Source organism: Chionomys nivalis, chromosome 4 (assembly GCF_950005125.1).
Source record: "Chionomys nivalis chromosome 4, mChiNiv1.1, whole genome shotgun sequence".
NCBI lineage: Eukaryota > Metazoa > Chordata > Mammalia > Rodentia > Cricetidae > Chionomys > Chionomys nivalis.
Window position 1 is genome coordinate 70,804,401 of NC_080089.1, and position 24,603 is coordinate 70,829,003.

General features: G+C 44.4%; 1 protein-coding gene across 1 annotated transcript in view; it reads right to left on the bottom strand.

Annotated features, from left to right (window-relative positions):
* Positions 1 to 7,857: 7,857 nt before the first annotated feature.
* Positions 7,858 to 24,603, bottom strand: part of Myzap (myocardial zonula adherens protein) — a 93,752-nt gene continuing 77,006 nt past the window's right edge. Inside the window, exons 12-13 of the mRNA XM_057766997.1 lie at positions 20,544 to 20,644; positions 7,858 to 8,724 (exon numbers count right to left, since the gene is read on the bottom strand). Coding sequence (XP_057622980.1) covers positions 8,628 to 8,724; positions 20,544 to 20,644 — 198 coding nt within the window. The 3' untranslated portion in view covers positions 7,858 to 8,627. The remainder of the gene's footprint in view (positions 8,725 to 20,543; positions 20,645 to 24,603) is intronic.

Sequence of the window (24,603 nt, forward strand, 5' to 3'; positions counted from 1 at the left end):
GATGGTGCCTCCTGTTTGGCCAGGTCCAGAAAGCAACAGTTTCTTGATAACATAAGACAGGAAACAGTTCATGTGAACTGGGGGTTATAAATTGTGGTTTTTCTGGACACATTCAGTCTCCAAATGGATGTACAGTGTTTCGAAAGTTAAGAGTAGGTGAGATTGCTTAGTGGTTATTGAGTGTGCACAGCTCTTCCAAAGGACCTGAGTTCTGTCCTCAGTACCCATATCAGCATTTGATAACTGCCTGTGTTCTAGATCCAGGGGACCTGATACCCTCATCCTGCCTACACAGGTACCTGAATTCACGTGCACACACATACACGCAGATGTGCACATAAGACACACAAAGAAAAATAAAATAAATCTTAAGGAAAAAAAAGAGTTGGATTTAGGATGAACATGTCCTTTACAATCTGGGAACTCATCCTTCCAGACTCCACCAGCCACTCACCCTATTGTCCTGCCCTTTCCTTCCTTGTGTGTGGGTCCCTGAATGAGAAGCATCTATACTGGGACATGTGTAAACTGTCTTCTGTTCTGAGAGGCTGTACCAGGATAGAAATGTCTAGAGTATCAATACAATATCTATACTTGTTACAGGAAAATGATCTTTGCCTCAAGTATCGCAACGTTTTATAAAGCTTCTGCATTTCCAGAACTATCACAGGGCCGGTAGGAGCTCAGCAGGTAAAGGCGCAAACCCAACAACCCGAATTCCATCCCAGAACCACGTAAAGGTTGAAGGAAAGAACTTACACCACACTGTTGTCTTCTGACCTCCACACATCACCGCGGCACATATCCCTCAATAAATAAATGATCTAATTTGTAAAGGAATGATGCAAATGTAGACCAGTCTCACCACTTCAAACAATCACTGTGTTTGCGACCAGCTCAACTACATATTAATACCATTTACAAATTTGCTTCCACACTCTTAGTGACAAAAGCTGTTTTTAAAACTTCAAAGAAAGGGGCTGGTGAGATTGCTCAGCAGTTAAGAGCACTGGCTGTACTTCAAGTGGTTCTGAGTTCAATTCCCAGTAACCACATGGTGGCTTACAACCATCTATAATGGAATCTGATGCCCTCTTCTGGTGTGCAGTTGTACATGCAGAACAGAGCACTCAATTAAAAAAAAAAAAAAACTTCAAAGAAAATAGAAATCTTTATGATTACTGTGAAAACAGTATCTTTAATGCCAGGTCTAATACTTCAAATTTCATATTGAGAATTTTGTAAAAAAGAAATACAAAACACAACAATAACAACAATAAATGGTCAACTTGAGACAATCCTAGTTTTTCGTCCCCAGGTCTACAAAAGTTTTAAAATAAATCTGTGGGTACTATAAAGATCTTTTATTTTAGGGTAGGGCTACAAAATGATCAGCTAAGTTGTTTTCAGCCTGAGTATGTTTTGTTTAAGAGGTGGCAAAGTTAAGAGGAAGAGAGAGCATTAATATTTGCAAGATGTCATTAATCTCCAGAAAGAGCCCAGGACAGTCCGCCCCGCCCCCACCCCAGCTCCAATTTCAGAACTAACCCAGTTTTCTGTTATTTGGCTCTGAAAAGTCTTAAATCTGTAACAAGAGACTGACTTCCTGTTCTCAAGAGTGTGCCTGCCAACAAAAACATTTACAAGAAAAGCCCCAGGGCCAAAAAATTGCCTACTAATTATTTCTCAGCACCCCCCACCCCTAATTCAGGAAGGTGAATGCTGTAAACGCTGCATCTTAAAACTCTGAAGTATGTGTTGAAAAATTAAGAGAAAGCCCACAAGAACTGTTTGCTGCTTGGTTATATTTTATTGCATTCAAATTACATCAGTTTTATGGCCCTTGGGCACAAATGATGGGTTTTTTATATAATATTTTATTTAGAATTCCACAAAGATTATACTATATAGTTAACAAAAGTGCCCACTGGACGTTGAATTCCCATTACCTTCCCAAGCGAGGAAGCAGCAGCCTTGACACCTGAAGCTGCCTTGAGCTCTTCCAGATGGCAGAGTGTGCCCTAGCTGGACTGACAAGGCTAGGGCTGGGTGTTCTTGGTGGTCCATCCATCCAGGGTGAACCCTGTAAGCATCTTGTCAGCCCCCATGTACGAATGCACAGACTTGGTAATCGGTGTGAGCATGGAGAAGACTAGAATAGGGACAATTGTGAAAAGGACTGGAGAGTAGACACCACCTGATCCCATGGCCTGTGGTGTCCTCAGGTGTCAATCCAGGCAACTGGGTCACAATAACAGGACCAAGAGCATAGAAATGAACCCAGGCCTCTTTAGCCAGTTGACATTCAAGAATTGTGCAAGGGAAAGACAATAGTAAATGAGTTATGTTCTCAACAACTGTGCTAGACAATCAGATACCTACATCCAAAAGAAGAGAGGGATGGAGGGAGGGCAGGAGGGGAAAGAGGAGAAGGAGAAAGAGGCTGCAGGAAAGAAAGAAAAGAGAATAACACCCCTTGCTTTAACACATACTTTACACCAGGTTTTAGAGAATTTGCCCCTGAATCACCCCAAGGCTTCAGCATTCATCCCTTTCGGATTCCCTTGTTTTTGACCTCTCCTTCTAGAAACACATCAGTCTCCTCTTTTCCCTAACAGGACCCACTCTTTGGGATTCTCATCCTTGGGGCTGAGGAAAAGAAGGCATGCTTTTTAATCACCTGCTTACCAGACCACATCTCTTCTCACTGGGGGTTGGATGTGGCTTGTTCCCTGAAAGTCCATTTGCTAGAATCTCGGTCCCCATGGTGGTGATGTAGAGAGAGCTGGGATACTTGGCGGAGGGAAGCCTGAGGGAAGGTGGATACATCACTAAGGATACCATCTGTAGAAGCAATTGACATAGTCTTGTAGGACCCTTTAAGTGCTAGGAGAGCAGATTGCTACAGAATGAGTGAGGCTGTCTTCAGAATCTTCCCCAACTTCCTGTTGCATCTTGCTGTATCTTCCTCTCCCACATGCCCCCACTATGAAAGACTCCAACAAAGTGCCACCTCACTGAGCAGCAGGTCCTGGATTCCAGGGGATACTGGTTCCTTCTGAGTCCCCTCTTAGTTCCCATCAGCTTCTGAGACCCTCTCTGGGCCCTGAGAGAACACAACTCACAAGTGAAGTTCTTGAACTTAGCTATCCAGGGGCAATATATCCTGCAGGAAATGTTCTTACTGCTTTCAGAAGGACGGGTCTCCCGAAAACGATAGATTCCTCATGTTCTCCATTTCTCATTGCTAATGTTGGCTGAAAGGTCAGAGAGTCACTTTCTTATAGTATTGGTGAATTTCAGTGCACACAAATGTCCACAGAACAAATGAGACTTTGCGCACTGAAAGATTTAATGCTTGTACACTGTCGGGTCTGGCAATTCTTCTTCGAGGAATTTAACCTGAGAAAACAATTAGGAGAATGTCCACAGACGTGTGCAGAAGATGGATTGCTTAAAAAAGAGTAAAGACAACCTTTGAAATACCAGTGTGACAGGCTAGGTTAATTGAATCACAGTGCTTGAATGAAATAGAATCCAATTCATTATATACTTTTATTTTTTAAGGTAGAGCTGGAGAGAGGGCTCAGCAGTTAAGAGCACTTGCTGCTCACTTGTGAGCAGCTGAGTCCAGCACCCATATCAGGTAACTCACAACTAATTTTAGGGAACCTGATGCCCTCTTGTGGCCTCTGCAGGCACCTGTGTCTGTATATGTGCATATACTAACACAGATGCACACACACACACACATCCTTTTACAAAGATGCAGTGGTGCAAGGGTTATGGATGTGGGTCAGTTGGCAGACAATTGCCTAGCAGGCACAAAGGCCTAGGCTCCATCCCTAGCATTGCATAACTGGGCATGGGCATGGAGGTGCATACCTGTAATCTCAGCACTGAGAGGCAGAAGCAGGAGAATCAGAAGTTTAAGGTCATCTGTGGCTACACAAGAGTTTAAGGCCACATTAGGATACATGGGATTTTTGTCTCAAAGAAGAATAAGAAATAAATAATGGTGCAGCTTCTATAATATGTACACATAAACTTTAACTGCATTAAGTCAAATTGCTTATGAAAGATGTAATGACACTGGGTGGCATCGAGTAAGGGCTTGCTGTGTACCAACTACTATTCTAAGACCTGCCCAAGGACTAGTTCAGCCATTCTTTACGTCAACCCCACCAGGAAAAAACTGCCACTGTCCTGTTGCAGGGGCTCTGGCAGGTCACATGACTTACATAGGCACACACAAGGGAGTACACTCAGGCAGTTGAATCCCAGAGCCTATATTCTTAAAAACCACATGATTCTACTTTTCTATGGAAGGTCATATGTCTCTTGAAAATGGAACAAATAAATGTTATATATGCTTGTGTGTTATTGACAACCCTAAGGAGGACTGAAATGTGGTGCAGGACAATTGTCTATATTTTGTCAATTATGTTTTAAATAAATGCTGATTGGCCAGTAGCCAGGAAGGAAGTATAGGCAGGATAACCAGACAGGAAGTAGAGGCGGGTCAGTGAGAACAGGAGAATTCTGGGAAGAAGGAAGCCCATTCCTCCCAAGTCCTGTCCCAACCACAAAAGAAGGAAGATGTGATTGCCCCTTTGACAAAGGTACTGAGCTATGTGGCTAACATAGATAAGAATAATGGGTTAATATAAGTTATAAGAGTTAATAAGAAGCCCAAGCTAATGGGCCAATCAGATTATCATTAATATAGACCTCTGTGTGATTTCTTTGGGGCTAAATGGTTGTGCGACCTGGTAGGAGAACAGAAACCAGGCAGGTCATAAATTCCAACAACAGAAATGAAAATATTAACTTGAAGCACCATAATAAAATTGATTCATTTTCTTTTTTTGAGATAGAGTTTCTTTGTAGCTTTGAAGCCTGCCCTGAAACTAGCTCTTGTAGACCAGGCTGTCCTCGAACTCACAGAGATCCATCTGCCTCTGACTCCTGAGTGCTGGGATTAAAGGCATGCACCACATGTTTAAAAACATGATTCATGTTTTTAAAAAAGCCCTCCTATAAATTGTGGTTCTTTACTCTGGTGAGGTAAATTCACTGTGTTAGTATTAGAATCCTGCACCCCCGTTCTACACAATACTCATGTTCCTGGTGGGAATATGGGCCCATGCCTGCCACCGTGTCTGTGGAGGTCAGAGACAACTTTCTGGAGTTAGCTCTCTCCTTCCACCTTGTTTTAAGGTACAGTCTCTTTCTCTTCCTCTTTCTGCTTACTGTATACTCCAGATTGTCTGGCCTGGAACCTTCCACATTTCTCCCATCTCTCTGCCTCACGCAAGCCACTGGGGATCAGACTCGGGTCGTCAGGTTTACGGACACAGCAAGTGCCTTTACAGACCAAGCTGTTCCACTGGGCCTCCCTGGATGTGATATCAACCAAGGATCTAAAAGACTTTTCTCAGTTTTTCAGTCTGTGCAATGCAGCAACTTTCCGTAATAGTCTTCCTGGATAGTTCAGTCATCAGAGTTCACTACATGTTATATGAAAAACACAAAGGCCCTGTCAGCAGAAAGACCCCTTAAACATATCTGTCTGTCGGTCTGCCTGCCTGCCTATCTTTGTCATGCTCGTTTTAAAAGAGGGACAAGGTTGTGCTTTTGTGGTGGTACTAGTGACTTTTTTTTTTTTTATTCTTTTTTAATTAAAATTTCCAACTGCTCCCCGTTTCCCATTTCCCTCCCCTCCTCCCACACATTGCCCCCTCCCCCCTCTCCCCTCCCCCATCCCCACTCCTCTTCTCCTCCCCCCAGTCCATTCCCCCTCCCTCTCGATACTGAAGAGCAGTCCAAATTCCCTGCCCTACAGGAAGACCAAGGTCCTCCCACTTCCATCCAGGCCCAGGAAGGTGAGCATCAAAACAGGCTAAGCTCCCACAAAGCCAGTTCATGTATTAGGATCGAAACCTAGTGCCATTGTCCTTGGCTTCTCATCAGCCTTCATTGTCCGCCATGTTCAGAGAGTCCAGTTTCAACCCATGCTTATTCAGTCCCAGTCCAGCTGGCCTTGAAGAGCTCCCAATAGATCAGTTCCACTGTCACAGTGGGTGGGTGCACGCCTCGTGGTCCTGATTTCCTTGCTCATGTCACTAGTACCACCACAAAAGCACAACCTCTTGATGTACCACTTCAGAGGTTGGAGTTTAATATATACTGTTTGGAGATATGCGATACGAAAGTTTAGTTCATAACACATGGGAATTTTCTCATAAGTGTCAGAGTTAAGCCAAGTTTCAGTATTTAGCCTATGTTGACCTGCAAAATCTTGCCTGAGTTTCTGGAACTATAGGTGTGTCAATATTTTCAGTCTAAAGTATGTTGTAAGCCTGGCGGTGGTGGCACACGCCTTTAATCCCAGCACTTGGGAGGCAGAGGCAGGCGGATCTCTGTGAGTTCGAGACCAGCCTGGTCTACAAGAGCAAGTTCCAGGACAGGCTCCAAAACCACAGAGAAACCCTGTCTCGAAAAACCAAAATAAATAAATAAATAAATAAATAAATAAATAAATAAAAATAAAGTATGTTGTATTGGAAAAAAAAAAAAAAGAGGGACAAGGGACTACGGAGTTGTTTGCAGATGATTTCCACTGCCACCTTTGGTCACATTAAAACCGCTTTCTTTGAATCATTGTCTTTCACTTTGAAATCTCTTCCAGACTAGTTTCTCCAGGGACACTGACTTCTGAGGATGGCCAGCTCCTCCCTGAGGGTGCAGCTTCCCCATCTGCTGTCGTGATGGCCTCTGCCATGGCCACTCCTTGTTGTCCAGAAGGAGGGTTCCTCGTTACCCCTGGGGACCACACAGGAGCCAACAATGCTTTAAAACAAACCTGGCTTGTGACAGCAGCTGTGAACTTCACTCCCACTTCCATCCACCTGGCAAGTTGCTGTGACCATCACATTAGAGGAGGAGCTGACCTCCACAGAGCTCTTACCACTCATCTAAGGTCCTTTAGCCAGAGTTGAAACATAAATTTGACTACAAAAAAATGCACATTTTGGGTAATATCTCAGGTGGTATTTTCTGTGCGACCGTGAGGATCTGAGGTTGATCTCCTGGAATCCATGTAAAAAACAAAAACAAATAAAACCAGTTAGGCCCAGTTTCATGCACTTGTTATTCCAGCACTGGGGCTGGGGAGAGGTGGAGAGAGGATCTCTGAGGCTCTCTGGGAGCAGGTTTGGCCTACTAGGCATGGTTCAAGCCAAGGAGAGATTCTGTCCCACAAAATAATAAAGCAGGTGGTACCTGAGGAAGAATACTTGACATTGTTCTCTGCTTTAAGTGTGTGCACCACACACACACACACACACACACACACACAAACTTGATTTATTCAATGGAACTACTTTGTTCACTTGCTTTTTCCAAACTAGATGACGTAAGCCTGTGAAGGGAGGGAGATTTCAAATTTTTATTTCTTTATTTTTATACGTATATTTGTGTGCATCAGATTCCTCAAAACTGGGATTGCAGGCAGTTGTGAGCTGTCATGCAGATGCTGGGAACCGAACCCTGATCCTCTGCAAGAATAACAGTTGCTCTTAACAGCTCTGCAGGCCTGGAGGGTTATTTTTTAAAGGAAGATTTAATTCTTTGTGATCATGAATATATCTTAGTCTTTTCAGGAAGTGTGTTAGTAAAATGTATTTCAGGATTTGAAAACAAATACAATCTTAGACCTCACCACTCTTTTGTGGATTAACTGAAGAAAGATCATTGGTATCTGACCTTGACACCATTCCAGAGCCTGGTCTGCTAAGTATCTATTCCTCCTACATAGTCACGGACGAAACAGAACAGAGACAATGTTAGAACAAAATAGAAGGCATTTATTAAATATATGTGATGTGGGTTTTAATATCAAAGTAGAGCGTGCGTGAATAGACTCCTTGTCCACTTAACAAAAATATCAATTGTTACTTAAACACAAAATGACTAAATGCCACAACATACAAAATTCTTCTTTAAGTGAAAAGGAAAGAATCACAGCTTGCATAAATACAGTGATCTCAGGTGGTCCAATCATGGCATAAGGCACACATTAAAACAGGAATCAGTGAATCAGAATGCAGTTACTCTGGCACACCCAAGTCTCTAAACGCGGCACCCACAACCAGGCCCACATCCTCCCGACCAGAGGAGAGGGCACTGGATGCCAGGAATCTTCCCCTCCAGGTTCAAGTTTTTCCAAGTGCCCATGCTCCTTGGGCACAGGCTTCTCCATGCGGGAGAAATACTGCTGCTAATACTTTATGGGTAAACAAAGCCTTTATGCTGTAACAAACACGAAATTTTTAATTAATGCCCCTTTCTCTCCAAACCGAGTAAAACAACATAGACTGTAAAGCCAGGACTTCAACATCCACGTGGAAAGCAAATGAGGATTCTGTATAGCAGGGTTGGGCGGGTGTCCGAAAGAAGACCTCATGTCTACATCCTGGCTTGTTCTCTCTGCCTCCACTGGCCTGAGATTCCCATTCTGGCTTACACCGTGTCTATGGGGAAGCAATCACCACCCTCTCCAGACCTTTAAGTCGCAGGGTTGCAGGGCTTTTCAACGCCTGCAAGAAGCACGTGTCTCTGAGTGCCTAAGTCAGCGTTTTCTTTGAGGTTAACTCCAGGACTCGCGTGTATGGGGTGTAACTCCTGGAAGGCATCGTGAATTCGCGGGTCCTGCCTGTTGGGCTGAGAAATGAGAAAAGAAAGAAGAGGAAAATGAGACAAAACCCTCTATGTGCTTCACGTAGTAAGAACTCAACACTGAAAGATAAAAATGTGATGATTTAATAATGCAACTGAGTATTGCACAGAAACGCTATAAAAGGGATTGGTCATGGACTGAACATCATTTCCCTGCAAATTCAGAGCTAAAATCCTAACCCTGGGAAGGATGGCAGCAACAGGTGAAAAGGCCATGAGGGTGGTGCCCTCCTGAGTAGGATTAGGTCTCAGGGAGCTTCAAGTGAAGACATGGGAAAAGCATTGTGAACCAGAAAGCATATTCTAACCAGATACTGGGTCTGTTGGTGCATTGGTCTTGGACTTCCTGACCTCTGGGATAAGAAGTAAATTTGCCTGCCCTTTAGCTTCTAGTTCATTTTGACCAAATATGAAACTACATTTCCCAGCCTCCTTTGCAATTAGGTGGACCATGTTACTGAATGGGTCCTCTCACTTGAGGTTGAAATGGTCCATCCCTATGCATTATCTTGCATGTTCACCTTCTTTTCTCTTTTATGTAGAGGTTTGGGTCGGGGAGTGAAGGGACATTAGCCCACTTGAGCACGTAGCTCTGGTGGACTTTACCCTTCTCCCCATGCCCTCTGCCTTGCTCAAAACCATTAGATGACATTCCTAAAGCTAACCACCAAGGTCTATTCCCTTATTTGGTTACCTCCTCTTCCCCAGGCTGACTTTCAAAGTCCAGCAATCAAAAGCTTCCTTTCACCTAATTAACATGTCCAATAAAAATTAAACACCTCACCCTATCACAAGGTTTCCCATTTTATCTCTATAAACCGCCATTTTCCCATGTGTCTTGTCTATCTCCTTTCTATCCCTTGGGGACAAATACCTTTTCCCTCTTTCCCTTGTTCCCTTCCCCTTCTTCTTACACCCCCTCTCCTGTACCACCACATCCTAGCCCATGCTAACACAGACCTCCCCTTTCCTTCCTCTTAAAAATTACACCCGCAAGGTCATTTGCTGCTGTTTTCCTTCCTGAGTCAGAAAGCAGCCACTTTATCTTCTCTTCCCCACTTAATAAAGGATCTCTCTGTGAAACAGGTGTTTAGGTGTGGATTGTGCCTAACCCAGGGTCTAGGAGGGAGTCCTCAACGTTAGGGTGTTCCCTTTATGGAGGGTGGGTCCAAGGAAGTCATTGGTGGAAGAATCCTAGAACCCTGGATGACATTTCTACCTGCCTTGATCTGTGACATGGAGGTGACAGTTACATCCTTGACCCCAATAGCACAATAACCAAATGCACAGGAAGCATAGCAGTTAACGTCCTCGTCACTAACTTTCCATGTCCAGTCATTCACAGTGGGACAGGCTGTATCAGGAGTATGAGGGGCAGGGATGTCAGAGCTTACACATTTCATGTCTCCCTAGGACATAGTTGTGTAGTAGTTTATTTCAAAATTAAAACTTTCCTTCTTGGAGGGAAACTCATTAAGACATAGGATGTTAGGAAGGAGGTCAAACAACATGATGTGAGATTCCCCTCTGTATGTTGTGAATACATTTTATTACCATTGGTTAATAAAGAAGCTGCTTTGGCCTATGTCGGGGCAGAATATAGTTAGGCTGGAAGATATATATATATATATATATATATATATATATATATATATATAGAGAGAGAGAGAGAGAGAGAGAGAGAGAGAGAGAGAGGGAGGGAGGGAGGGAGAGAGAGAGAGTAGACAGAGTCTGGGAGATGCCAATTAACTGCTTAAGGAGAAGGACACTAGAACCTTACTGGTCTGAGCAGCCGGTATACCAATGAGCAATCTCCTTTTACAAATGGCACCAATGTGGGCCAACTACATCCACATAAAACCTGAGAGAGCTTGGGAAGGAATTCTAGTCACAAAAGAACAGAGTTAAGCATGGTTTCTTGTAGCAGCATTTTCTTGGTAGGGCTCTGTTTGTTAGGTGTAAGCAGAGGTGTGAATCCTTTAAGAGAAGGCTCCAGGACTCAGCATTAGCAGCAAAAACTGTGTGGCTCCTTTAAGAGTTGGCTTCCTGCTTCATGCTGGTCCTGTTATGGAGCACTTCAATGGGGTCTGTGAGCAGTGTGTTACAGATTGATTAATGGCAACATAGACCTGCTGTGTCCCTGGAGCTGGGGCAGTGAGCATGACTCACAGAAGCAGCGAATATACCTCTGCCATGTTGGACTGGGCAGAGCCAAAAGGCAAAACTGCAGCAATTAGTCCTGGCCATGATGTTTAGCATTTAAAAAAGCGCTCCTGGTCAGAAAAGCATTACAGATGCACAGTAAAGGCAGATTCAGACAAAAGAAAAAAAGACCTCTAAGTGGGTCACAATGTTAGATAAATGTACATGGGCTTCAGAGAGAGAAGAAAGTACAGACAGTCATAGATTAAAGGAGTAAAGATAATAAAATAAATATTAAAAAGTAATGAGTAAAAAAAGCCATGTAAAGATGGAATATACATAGAGAGTCTGGATTATGTATATTATTGTGTTTTCTTTGAATTTTTTGACTGTTAATGAAATAACTGCAGAGAGACATTTGATTGTGGGAGCTGCTAAGCTAAATTAACATAAAGGTATCTTGACTTCAGGATTTGAGTCTAAGGTTATGTTGCTTTGGACAAGAAGTTCTGCTTTTGTTTCCACAGAAAATGAGAACCTGTAGATTCCTTCCAGGCTAGCGTGGTCTGATGGAACAAGACCTCCTGAAAGGTCTTCATGAACCCTAAGAATACTTTGCCCAACAAACAGCAGAAAGCAGTCTAGAGAAAACAACACCCAAATTTCCAAAATGAATGCTTAAAAATGTTTGTTTTCATTTAAAGGAGATGAATATTTTGCATTGGTCTGGATCTTAGTCTATTAATAAAAATTTAAGGTCAATTTTGTTACATTGTGTATATGTATTTCTGCTCTTGTTTAAGGTATTGTGTTTGTGCAGCTGATTTTAAAATGTAATGTGTAGTTAAAAAAAGAAATATAGATTAATAGATAATCCTTTATAATAGTCAAACTTGTGGTCACGTTAGTTAGGTTTTCTAGATATATAGAGATATATTTCAGTTAGATCTTCAACACTTTAAAGACCTACAGAATATAGTATCTAAAATGTTTTAAGAACTTAGACTTTTCTCGACAGTGAGACATGTCTGCTTCTGGCAGAACCAATTACTTTAGAGAGGCTGATGGGCATTGAAGAAACTCATTATGAAATTTGCCTTCAATTTGACAAGGCTAGTCATTTGGGCAACAAACTGCTCTTGCCTGGACTGCTTGGTGGTATGCTGTATAAACTGGATATGCAGGACCCACAGAAAAATGACTGTTGAACTTGCCTAAAGAAGGTGAGATAATCCTTCAGCGTTCCTGATTTATAGAAGAAACTGCTAGACATTCTGCAGAACACAGAAGAAAGTTACTGAACAGTTTTCCAAATTTCCTGTTTCATGGAAAAGTCTGCCAGATACTATGGGCCTGTAGGCTGAAGATGGATGTCCCAATGTTACAGAAGAACTTTGGGTGACTGTCCAGGCAATTAGACATCTCTGTCAATTCTAGAGTTTTGAAAGTTGCTTGCAATTCACTTCCTGTTTACTTGTGTAATATTATAACCTTCTGGGGTCTTTGAAGAAGTTGAAGACACATAGTTATAGTTTTCCTTAGTTATGATAAAAGACAAATTAGATATGAAACTTTAGATTCATAAAAAATACTGTAATTCTTGCTTGATACCTATTTTGTTATATGTAATTTTACTATGTTAAAGTTAAAAAAAAACTTTTTTTATTTAGACAGAAAAGAGGAGATTATGTAGGATTCCCCTCTGTATGCTGTGAATGTTTTATTACCATTGGCTAATAAAGAAGGTACTTTGGCCTATGGCAGGGCAGAATATAGCCAGGCTGGAAGAGATATAGAGAGAGTAGGCAGAGTCAGGGAGACACCATATAACTGCTGAAGGAAAAGGATCCCAGAACCTTACCAGTCTGGGCAGCCAGGAAAGGAACAACCAGTCTCCTTTTACAACAACAGGATGTTCTAAGGATAGTGAAACATTCCATCCTGCAGGGTAGCTCCTTAATCTTAGGAAGTGAACACTGCCAAGGCTTCAGGAAGTTCCTGAAACTGACCAGATCCAGGCCTTCCCCAAGCATATGCAGACAAAGAGTAAAAATTACTGAGAGATCCTTGCAGATCAGTTGGACTTCCTTTGAGAAGCAGAGAGTAAAGGCAGGAGTGGTGGTGCATATCTTTAATCTCAGCAGATCTCTGCAAGTTCAAGGCCAGTCTAGTCTACATAGCAAGTTCCAGGTCAGCCAGAGATATACAATAAGATCCTGTTTCAAAATTAATTAAATAAAATAAACAAAAACAAAAATGGAGGAGGTAGTGGAGGAGGAGGAAGAGGAGACATGAAAAAGGCTCAAGAAACTGAGCTACCTGGAAAGGACACTCTTCAACCTGCTGAGCTACCTGCAGACTGTGCAGTGTGCTCCAACTACTTGGAGGCTGTGCAGTGTGCTCCAGCTACTTGGAGGCTGTGCAGTGTGCTCCAGCTACCCGCAGGCTGTGCAGTGTGCTCCAGCTACCCGCAGGCTGTGCAGTGTGCTCCAGCTACCCGCAGGCTGTGCAGTGTGCTCCAGCTACTTGGAGGCTGTGCAGTGTGTTCCAGCTACCTGCAGGCTGTTCAGTGTGCTCCAGCTACTTGGAGGCTGTGCAGTGTGCTCCAGCTACCTGCAGGCTGTGCAGTGTGCTCCAGTTTTCCAGCTGGCATGAGCTGTCACCCGTACTGGAGTGGGTTTTTGGTGACATAGCTGTCCTCAAATCATTTCTGGTCCGGTAAGTAACCCCAATAAAACTCTTCGGCTCACCATGTTTAAGTTTGATGGTATCCTTACTTTGTCTGGCATTGTGTCCCTATCTGGGTAAGCAGACACTTGTTCACATCTCCCCAGGGCCACACAACAGAGATCCGATATGTCTTTTCCATGCATTCCATTCCCCAGACACACTGAAAATGACTTTTGCCTGGGCTGTGACACACCAGTGGCGGCGTCCCCTATCACACTGATTCGCATCTGGGTCCATTGCTAGGCCTGATTTCTCTGAGAGTGAAAACCATGTCTCACTCATCTCTGTGACCTCCGCCCGTCAGGCTGAGCATGGAACTTTCAGCCCACACAGACATGAGGACGGAAACCAGAGGGAGTTTATGGAGGGGGCAGTCACAGTGTCACTGCCCACAGACAGGAATCTCTGGGGTGTGGCACTTCAAGAAGACCCTGGTGACCCGGCAAGGCAGATTAGAGGGACAGCAGGGGCGGAAACCAGATGGGCCTTGTGTGCCAGCTCCTGTGAAAATTCCATGCAACAGAAACAGTCTCCTGTGACAATACCCTAAAAGCTCATAAAACCCAGAAATATTTATAAAGGTGAACCTCCTGCGTTTCAAAAACAGGCACTCACATCCCAACCTTTCAAAAATGTAAAGTGGCAGGCGGGGGGTGGGGGGGCTCTTTATGAAGCTGATCACTAGGAAACAATAGGACTTCAAGAGCATAAGCCATTTCAATCACAGAACTGAAATTTGCTTGTTTGAGAGCAGATTCCCTGGAGGCAGGCAGCACTTGCAGAACCAAAAAAATTGTATTTTGACCTCTACAACAAAAACATAAAAATAAAAACCTTTAAAGCACTTATTACGTGCAGGGCACCAGTGGCCATGGGGAATATCTGCCCCAAACTGCACCAACTCAGATATAACTGAGGAGCTTGGAGAGATGGCTCAGCAGTTAAGAGCACTTGCTGCTTTATAGAAGGTCCAGGCTCAGTTCACAGTTCCTACACGGTGACTTACAGCTAGTAAGTCCAGTTCTGGGGGATCCGATGCCCTCCTCTGGCCTCCACAGACACCAAGCATGCACGTGGTACACATACATGCAGGCAAAACACTCAAACACATGAAATAAATTAAATATATCCAAAAAATTAAAAGTAAAATCTAATTTTTTAAAAAGTAACTAAGTTTACTGGAAACTATGTTTCAATACATTAAGGAACCGAAGAAAGAAAAGTCTCATTGTTCATTCTTCTTTTTTCTCTGTATTCAGAGGCCAGATGACCTTAAGTAATTCTCAGTGACTAATTAATATGTATCATGCTTTTCAAACTGAATTCATTCTTAAAAACCAAAACTGGGTGTTTAAGACTCTTGAACTCACAGTGAGTCACGCTTCATATTTTCATTCCACGATGAGATCCTCACCCACTAGAAATAAATGCAACCCAAGGATGAGACAGAGGAGGAGCAGCAGGCCAGGAAACTAGAGACAAGGAGGAAAGATGGCTGTCAGGCAGGCTGGAGAGAGGAAGGAAAGGGTCTTTCTGAGGTCATCCAGAAGGAAAGTGATGGCACAGGCAAGTAAGTGAGCCCACGGGCAAGGCAATCACGGCTGAGATACAGCTCAACTGTGGATCACTGGAAAACGGTGGAACCATCCGCAGATGATGGACATGCAAGTGCTTGGGCTGGCTGCCCTGAGTTTCTTAGCTGTCCACTTGGAAGCCAGCTTTCGGGGTGCTGCACAGGAATGCTCTCAGCCGAACAGCCACCATCTGTGGGGGTTCCGCTGTGCCTGTCAGCACCTGACCATCACAACTGGGCTGGCTGACTACTGGTCTTCCTTACAGGAGGGGATGGCAGAAGGGTCACAGCCCTTCTCCTGAGTATCCAAACATTTTCCTAACCAGCTGTATTCGGCTTTTCCTAGTTGATAGTGTCCTCAGGGTCTTGGGGTGGGGCTGGAGTACACAGGCTCGGGAGAACTAGGAGAAGGTGACTCCATCTGTGTGGCTATGGGGAACCCTCACACATGCTAGGTGAGGACTTTCTACTGTTGCTACCTGCGGTCACCCATGTTCCTATGAGAAATACTTCCCCATCTCTGTAAAGAGGCCCAATAGACTCACTGGTTCCTTGGGGGAAACTCTGGAGGGTCAGAGCTTTGGATTGTCATTGGGACCTTATGAAGAGGGACCTAGTGCTCCACCCCAGCAGAGAAAATTCTCGACACAGCACCACCACCAAATCTCCCCTTCTTCCTTTCTTTACTTTTGTTTTTGGTTTTAAAAACAGGTTTTACTATGTGGCCTTACTATAATCCTCCTGCCTCAGCCTCCCTCATCAAATTTCCCTTCCAAGGCAAGGAAACAGAAACTCAAAGAATTAAGAATTTTCCTCAAAGTCACACAAAAGGCAAGTGGCAAATCCGAGATACAGATCCAGGTCTAACACACAGGCAGGCATCTTAACCACTTGTAAGAACTGACTTTGGAGAAAAGGCCGATACACTTAGCTTGGAAACGGTCTGTAGAGGACCAGCCACCAGCTGGAGGATTCCAGGAGCTGTACAGATTAAGGGCTTGTGTTCCAGAAAGGCTCAGCCACAGGGAGGGAAGGCAACACTATGGCCTGGTGCAGTCTTGGCAGAAATGGCTGAAACCAAGGCAGAATCATGAGGTGCGCTGAGGAGAATGAGGCACACGCCGTGGAGGAAGATGGAGGACAGGCGGGGAGGGCAGGGAGAGCTGCTTTTCTCCTGTTGAGTGAGAGGCCAGCATCGTTCTGACTAGGAACAGTGTTGAAGCTGTTCAAACAAATGTTCAGAGCTGTTGAACGCTCTAGGGAGACGGTGCTGCATGAGGATGGACTGAATGGCTATTCCACGGGACCGTTCTGAGCATGTCTCAGGGAGACCATGACTAGGAAAAGGAACAAACCTTCCGCTCGCACACCTGATGACAAATACAAGCAGCAAAGCATGAGCCGGAGCTGCTGCTTCTAAGCCCAATACTAAATAAACAAACCAACCACATTTTAACACCACGAGCTGCCTAAATCCCCACTTGGTGCAGACTTCACTTATTCATCCCCAAGATGTTTACTGAACTCAAACTAAATACACGATCCTACCATCTGAATGCTTGCTTTCCAAAGACGTCCAGGAATCAAAAGCCCAGGCCCTGTTGGGGAACTACTAGAAGGTGACAGGACCCATAGGAGGGTGGCCTCACAGGAAAGTCCTGGGTAACAGGGGTGTATCTTTCAAGGGGGTTGTGGACCCCTAGTCTCAGCTCTTTTATTTCTGTCTCCTGGATCATGGTGTAAAGAGCTTTGCTCCACCATGCATGCCTTCACAGAAAGACTCTGGAATAAACTGAGTCAACACAGCTCTCTTTCTAATTTGCCTCAGGTATTTCACCACAGCAGCCGTCAGGTGACTAATACCCCAGACCGGGGAGTGGCACGCTGGATCCCCATTCCTAGGCATTCACCATGCTGGCAGGAAAGGGGGCAGCGCGAAGGGGTGCTTCAGAAAGGGGTTAGTGCTGCTATGAGGTCATCGCAATTTTGTTCTTCAGTGTGACAAAATTCCAGAAGAGTCCTAGTTGTGAGCTATGCTCTGAGAGCAGTAGCAAGCATCCCGGCACCTACAGGTGTGAGCAGAGAGTGAGCGAGGGAGCGGAAGGCTCCTGCTCCCCACAGGGAGCGCCTGCAGTGCCCGGAACACACAGGGACCACTTTTGTGTCTCAGCTGGCATAGTGTTTATTATCCCAGGCCCTTCGCCCTTTGACACAGTGTCTAGAGGGTTTACTGAAGAGGCCCATGCATACTAAAGCTCTGTATCCTTGACTAGGCTTCTGACCAATGATAGCTACCTATAAAATTAACAAAATCGCTTTAGCAAACCCAAATTCACTTACGTAGGATACAGTGTTTTACATCTCAAAATCAGAATTTTGGTTTAGTTAATAGTAGCAGTAACTACTTAAAGCACTGTGTGTGTATGTGTGTCTGTGTGTCTCTGTGTATCTCTTTCTGTGTTTGTACACATGAGTACAGTACTTGCAGAAGCCAGATGAGGGCATTGGAACCCCTGGAGCTGGAGTTAGAGGTGGCTGTGAGTCACCCAACATGGGTGCGAGGAACTCAAACTGCGGCTCTAACTGGCCGCACACAGCCTCAGAAGCCTCTTCACTCTGGCTGTGCAGCTTCTGGTGAGCTGCTTTTTTTCTCTAGACTTCCAATTTGTTTCCTTTGAAATGTAGGGATCCATCTAGACTATGGGGTTCAGATCTATTTTCACCCATAGGCCTCTATTTAAGACAGTCTTCCTGAGAATCTAACATTTAGAAATAAGAGCTGGGTGTAGTTCATTGGTGCTAAGAAGGTTGTGGGGAGTGAAGATGTTCCCCAGCTAGCACCTCAATAATCCTTGTCACCCACCATCCCCAAGGTCTCCTAAGAAGCCCCAGCAACAGGGCAAATCCTTTCTAAGCCAGGTGGAAACCCTGCCTCGGGACAGCTCAGAAGCTCTTGTCCTCACCCCTGTGACCTGGGGGCAGGAAACCCTACCTCGGGATAGCTCAGAAGCTCTTGTCCTCACCCCTGTGACCTGGGGGCAGAAAACCCTGCCTTGGGACAGCTCAAAAGCTCTGTCTCCTCACACCTATGATCTGGGGGGAACCCTGTCTTGAGATAGCACAAAATCTCTGTCTCCTCACCCCTATAATCTGGGGGGAACCCTGCCTAGGGACAGCTCAGAAGCTCTGTCTCCTCACCCCTGTGACCTGGGGTCAGGAAACCCTGCCTTGAGATATCTCAGAAGCTATGTCTCCTCATCCCTGTGACCTGGGCGTGCTTTTCACATAGTAGGCACTTCATAAATATTTGAGAGGAAACGGGTGAAATATTATTCTGCCCTTTCGGAAATGTGGTTATGTCGTTTTCATTTCCTCCGCTGACTGACCTAAGCAGTTAAACCGCAGCAATGGATCCTGAGGGAAACCCAAATGTTACATTTATGGAAAAGCTGCCTTTCTATGCTGACGTGCCTTCCAGGTTCACCGTGGCCATAAGTTAAGGGTCTGTCAGCACTTCCATTATGAAAACTGTTTTGTGGTTTCATAACGTAGCCATAAAAGTGCGCCTCCGGCCATCCTTGGGTGTACAAATTGAAAAGCTTGTTTTAAGCCAAAATGTGGGGAATCAGAAAACAAACAATTTATTGGTTTCAGACATGGTTTTGTGCCCGTCTCGGCCAAACAAGATTTATGATGTGGGGAATTAGAGTGATCTGAGACACTTGGTCTCTGAAAAGCCTGAGAAAGAGGGAAATGGCCAAATTACTCATATTTCAAAAAGAGTCCCTGAGTGTTATCACTCATTCTTTCGGTTATATTTTCATCAAATAAATTGTGTCATGTGTTGGTGAGATGCCGAGCCTACTTTATGTACCCTTATCTTTTTAGAAAGGCATTTTCTGTTAATTACATTAGAATAGTAAAACTGCCTTGTTTACCTGGAAACCAGGAAATTGGCAAAGAAGGTTCAGCGGTGCTGCTCCTAAGTTCTTTGGCAATGGCAAAAGGCAGGATTTAATCAACAAGAGCCCGTCAGTCACAGTTGGGGAAATGAGGTCTCACTGTGCCACATTGGTGATGCTGGAGACTTGGTCAAGCCACTTGCTGACTTTACAGACTTGGAGGCCAAGGCCTCATCCAAGAAAGAACTCCTCAATGCCAGGTTACAGATGGGCAACAGGACCAGACCTGGGCATCCCACATCCCAGATAGGCAATCGGCTGACCACTCTTCCCATCAGATGTCACTATTAAAGGTCCTAAATTCTGATGTATTTTCTGGATCACTGTTTTTTAGCATAGCACATGCCCACACTTGAGTCCTTTCTTTCTCTCATGACACCAGAACTTGCCACTTCATGATCTTGATGACCTAAATTATTAGCCACAGGGCATTAATAACCATGTTATATACACAGTCACATCCTCTCGGCTGAGCACAATTGAACACCCAGCCATGGTAAGTTTGTGTCAGTCAAGCGGGCCTCTAAATCAACTGTGACTAAGTAGAACACAGACCTGGCGGAGGAAAAGGGTTTATTTGGATTATACTTCCACATCACTGTTCATCATTAAAAGAAGTCAGGACAGGAACTCAAACTACATAGTAATGTAGGGGTAGGAGCTGGGGCAGAAGCCACAGAGCAGTGCTGCTTACTGGCTTGCTCAGCCTGTTTCCTTAAAGAACTCAGGACCACCAGCCCTGAGGTGGCTCCATCCACAATGGGCTGGGCCTGTCCCCCTCAATCACTAATTAAGAAAATGTCTTACAGGCTTGCCTAAGCCAGATCTTCTGGAGGCTTTTTCTCAGTTGAGGCTCTTTCCTCTCAGATGACCCTAGCTTGAGTCAAGTTGAAGTAAAACTAGCCAGCACACAGTCTAAGATCATTATGTTGAAGCAGATTCAAACCAGACGTCTGGATATATCAGCTATGGTACTAAAGGATGGGTGAATTTTGGTTCTCATTTGGATGCTCCCTCTGAAGGTACCCAGCACATCCCTCTAACATGGTAATTAAGGCCTTCCTATAGCCTGTCCCTTCTCCATCTGCTACTCTGGGGCAGAAACCAATCTCATTTCTCTCTGCAACCTGTTTGCTACAGTTTGCTGAATGAAGAATGAAAGAGAGAGAGAGAGAGAGAGAGAGAGAGAGTGCAAAGGCCAGCGGTAACTGATGGTCATGGCTTCCTCAGTCTCTCCTTCACTTTCTCCTCCACCCCACAATTCCTCTGCCTACTCAGAAGTCACCACTTAGCTCTAGAGCTGTGTTTTTCAGAGGAAGAATTCAACGCTCTTCATCACAGCGCAGTGAAATAGTTTTCTTAAGTCAAAGACAGAAGAACAGGAAATTCCCAGCTACCTGGGTAGAAGATCGCAGCCCACTCCAACTTCCCTGGTCTCCACTTCAGTCTTGGGCTGAGTTTCTGTCAAATAGTCCAACCGGCTTTGTAGTTCATTATTCTAGAAATGAGAGGAAGGCAGCTTTAGTCAATCAAGCATACAGCACTGACATGCATCTCAAAGCGTGACTTCCAGAGTCGGTGCCGAAGAGCGACACCGATTCCATCATTGTACAAACCACGTGTGCACACACGCACGTCAGCTGTGCATACATGAGCATAACACGTGCTGGTCTAGAGAAGAATCTGCTTTTTTCATTGTCAGGATGGTGAGATGGCTCAGTGGGTAAAGGTGATGGCCGCCAAGGCTGGTGACCTGAGTTTGAACCCCAGGGCCCGCACGGTAGAAGAGAACAGACCCCTCCATGCTGTCTTCTGACCTCTACACAAGCTCTATTGCATGTGTGTGGACACCCCCCCCCCGATGTGTTGTAGCTCTCTCTCCCAAATTCACTAGTTTTCTGTTTGTGTCAACAAACTACATAAACCGAGTCACAGTCTCCTAGTGGAGGGATGTGCAGCATTTATTTAACTGGTTGCACACAGTGGGCAGTTACCGGCACTTAGCACATTTTTGGCATCATAAGTACAGTGCAACTCAACTTTTTAACACTCCCTTACTAAGCTGTAAAATGAGTAAGTCTATTAATTTAATTTAGTGGGAAAAGCCTCTATAACTGGATAATTAGTATTTCATAGGTGTAGAAAAATTCAGAATCTCAAACATATAAACTAGAACGAGCTCCTTGGGATTAAAATTAGCATTCTGTATGCTTTTCATGGCTTTTTTTTTTTTAAAAAAAAAAAAAAAAGATGGAGCCAAACATTGCATAAACTGATGATTAGATGCCCAGGAATTGGAAATGTGCCCCATGGGGAAAATGAAGGACAGAGGGCAACAAAGGTGAGGATGGGGCTAGCTCAGCTCATTCCAGATCCAGGGGACCCAGCATCCTCTTCTGGCTGCACTGGAGCCAAAGGTGAGGATGGGGCTAGCTCAGCTCATTCCAGATCCAGGGGACCCAGCATCCTCTTCTGGCTGCCCTGGAGCCAAAGGTGAGGATGGGGCTAGCTCAGTTCATTCCAGATCCAGGGGACCCAGTATCCTCTTCTGGCTACCCTGGAGCTGAAGGTGAGGATGGGGCTAGCTCAGTTCATTCCAGATCCAGGGGACCCAGCACCCTCTTCTGGCCACCCTGGAGCTGACGTTACAGGCAGTGGTGAACTGTCTGACATAGGTGCTAGGAACTGAACCTGAGCCCTCTGCAAGAGCAGCAAGTGTTCTTAACTGCGGAGCTGTCTCTCCAGCTCCTTAACTGATTTTTAACAAGTTTGTTTTGCATTGTTTTAACTATTTTAGTGGGAGGTAATGACAGATTCAATTTTAAAACCATAACGGACCTATTTTCTTGGCTGGAGTCTTTAAACTTGATGTGTAACACATACAAGATAAAACTTACTGAATAAATGTATAAATCACTTATACACATAAAAACAAATACTTTTTTTTAAAGGAAAGGGTTAAAAAAAAGTCCCAGGAAACAGAAGCTGCCTTCAGTTTGAAGAGATGTGGGCTGTCACTCAGCAGCTCCCCTCTGAATGAGCAATGCCAAGGGGCTGTTGTGTAAAACCTTGTTCTGCACACGGTCCTGAAACACGGACATGGTATAAAGAAAGAGAATGCGCTCATGCTGCCCTGGAAACTGATGAGCTATGACAGACCTCCAGTCACACTCTGTCACCCAATCTTCAGAATGAAAGAAAGGTGCTGGCTTACGGGGGGCAGGGCATACTCTCCTGGGTTTTCCTATTTATACGAAAAAAGAAAAGCCAAAGAGGTCTTTCTTGCTGGCAACTCCAGCCCCCATAGCGTGTTCCTCTCCAGTGCAGACTTAAATCCTGAAGGTGAGGATATGCCATCAGGAGGCATAAGAGATGGAGCTAGCAAATTTGCCTAGACTGGTATACAGGGAAGAGTGAACAGGTGGCCCCAAAATATTTTGTTTAATTTCATAGGGATTCTGTGTATATTGTCAAATACCCTCAGAAATACAGAAACTAAAAATTAATACTTATGAAATTGGATGAAATTGGTAAAAAAAAAAATAAATAATGTGTATTTTCTGTATATCAGACAGCCTAAAGGAAGCCAGTGATCAGTTAAATACAGCACAGTGTGCGTTCCTGTGGATCTTGGTCTTGCTGGGGAACAGATACCTGAGCAGAACAGAACAATGTGATAGCATTACAAAAACATCCATGAAGTGATTAGAGTGAACCCAGAGGGGATGTATCAGAGTGGCGAGAGGGAATGAAGTCACTAGAGGGCTGGGAAAAGCTAAAGAGGTGAGCACCCATGCTGGGCAGCTCACAACCACCTGTAGGTTCATCTCCAGGATACCTGGCGCCCTCTTCTGGCCCAGAAAGGGAGCCTTAGCTCACCAAGACTGTGAGACAGAAGGGAGGTGAGAATCAGAGTAGCAGGAAGCCCACTCTGTTCTGGCTTCAGCGAGAGCGCTAGCAGACCTTGAGCTAAAAGAAGTTTGAATCTGAGTGGTAAAGAAGTGAACTGAGCCATTACCCATGACAGGCACAGCAGGAAGTAGCTGGGTCTAAACACACTCATTTGCTTTGAAGGGGAAAATCTTCACTGCTCTTTAAAACAAGGAGACAGAAGCTAAAGCAGTGGCTCTCAACCTGTGGGTCACAGCCCCTGGGTCACACAACCCTCTCACAGAGGTCATCTAAGACCATTGGAAAACACAGATATTTGCACTATAATTCATAACAGTAGCAAAATTACAGGTATGAAGAAACAAGGAAAATCATTTTATGATTGGGGGTCACCACAACATGAGGAACTGTATTAAGGGGCGCAGCATTAGGTTGAGAACAACTAATCTAAAGTCTCTACATTAAAGGGTTCACAATGCCTGTCTTAGAATCCAAAGTCACATGACCTATGAAAAGTCAGGAAGATGTGACCTGTTGTTGGGGAAACGGATGGACAGACAACGGTCCTGATGTGACTGTGATACTAGACTTTGCAGGTGAGGATTTGATGTATCCATCGAACCATAATAACCAAGGGATAACGGAAAATATGTTCATAGACATGAACTAGTAAAGACAAAATAAGAAGAGAGCCATGAAAGATTCAACTGGGAATTTTAAAATAGAGAAGTACAACATTTACAATTATTGTTGTTTTCTTTCTTAGGGAAAGCAGGGAGACGGTAAAGGAAAGAACCCATACATTTAAAGGTACATTAATAGAAAGCATCCAGTTAGAAGAAGTTAGAGCTGGGAGATGGCTCAGTGGGTGAAGTGCTTGCCTTATAAGCAAGAAGACCTGAGTTTGGTTCCCAGAACCCACATTAAAAAGGTCAGTGCCAGGAAGAAGAAAAGGGAGAAGCTTGGGGACTCAGCAGCCAGATACTCTCATCAAAGCAGTGAGATCCAGGGTCAATGAAAATCCCTGCCTTAAAAAGTAAAATAAGGTGGAGGGAGCTGAAGAAAAACATCCAACATAGGCATCTGGCCTTTACATCCACGTAGGCATGTGTGTGCATGTGCATGCATGCATACACACACTCACGCACGCATGCATGCACACACATATGCATACAAGAATTAAAGACAGATCAGTTAGCAGAGCTTCATGGAACTGTGCTGCAGTTTAAAGGCCTAATGGTGCTGCTTCTGGAACCACAGAAAAGAAGGCGGGGGGGGGGAGGCAACAAAATTAAAACCCAGCAAGGCAGAACAAACTTCCAATCCCAGCACATGGGGGCAGAGACAGGGCATCAGTAGTTCAAGATCACCCTTAGCTATGAGTTTGAAGCCATCCTGGGCTACATGAGACCCTGCCTCGAAGAGAAAAGAGTAGGAAATAGCCCCCAATCATCTTATAATAGAAAAGTAGAATTCTGTAAGCTCCGCTAACATTGTATTGATTATGAAGCGAGGAAGCATTTATAAGGCTGTGTAGCTTATTGTGTATGAACTGCACACGGTTTG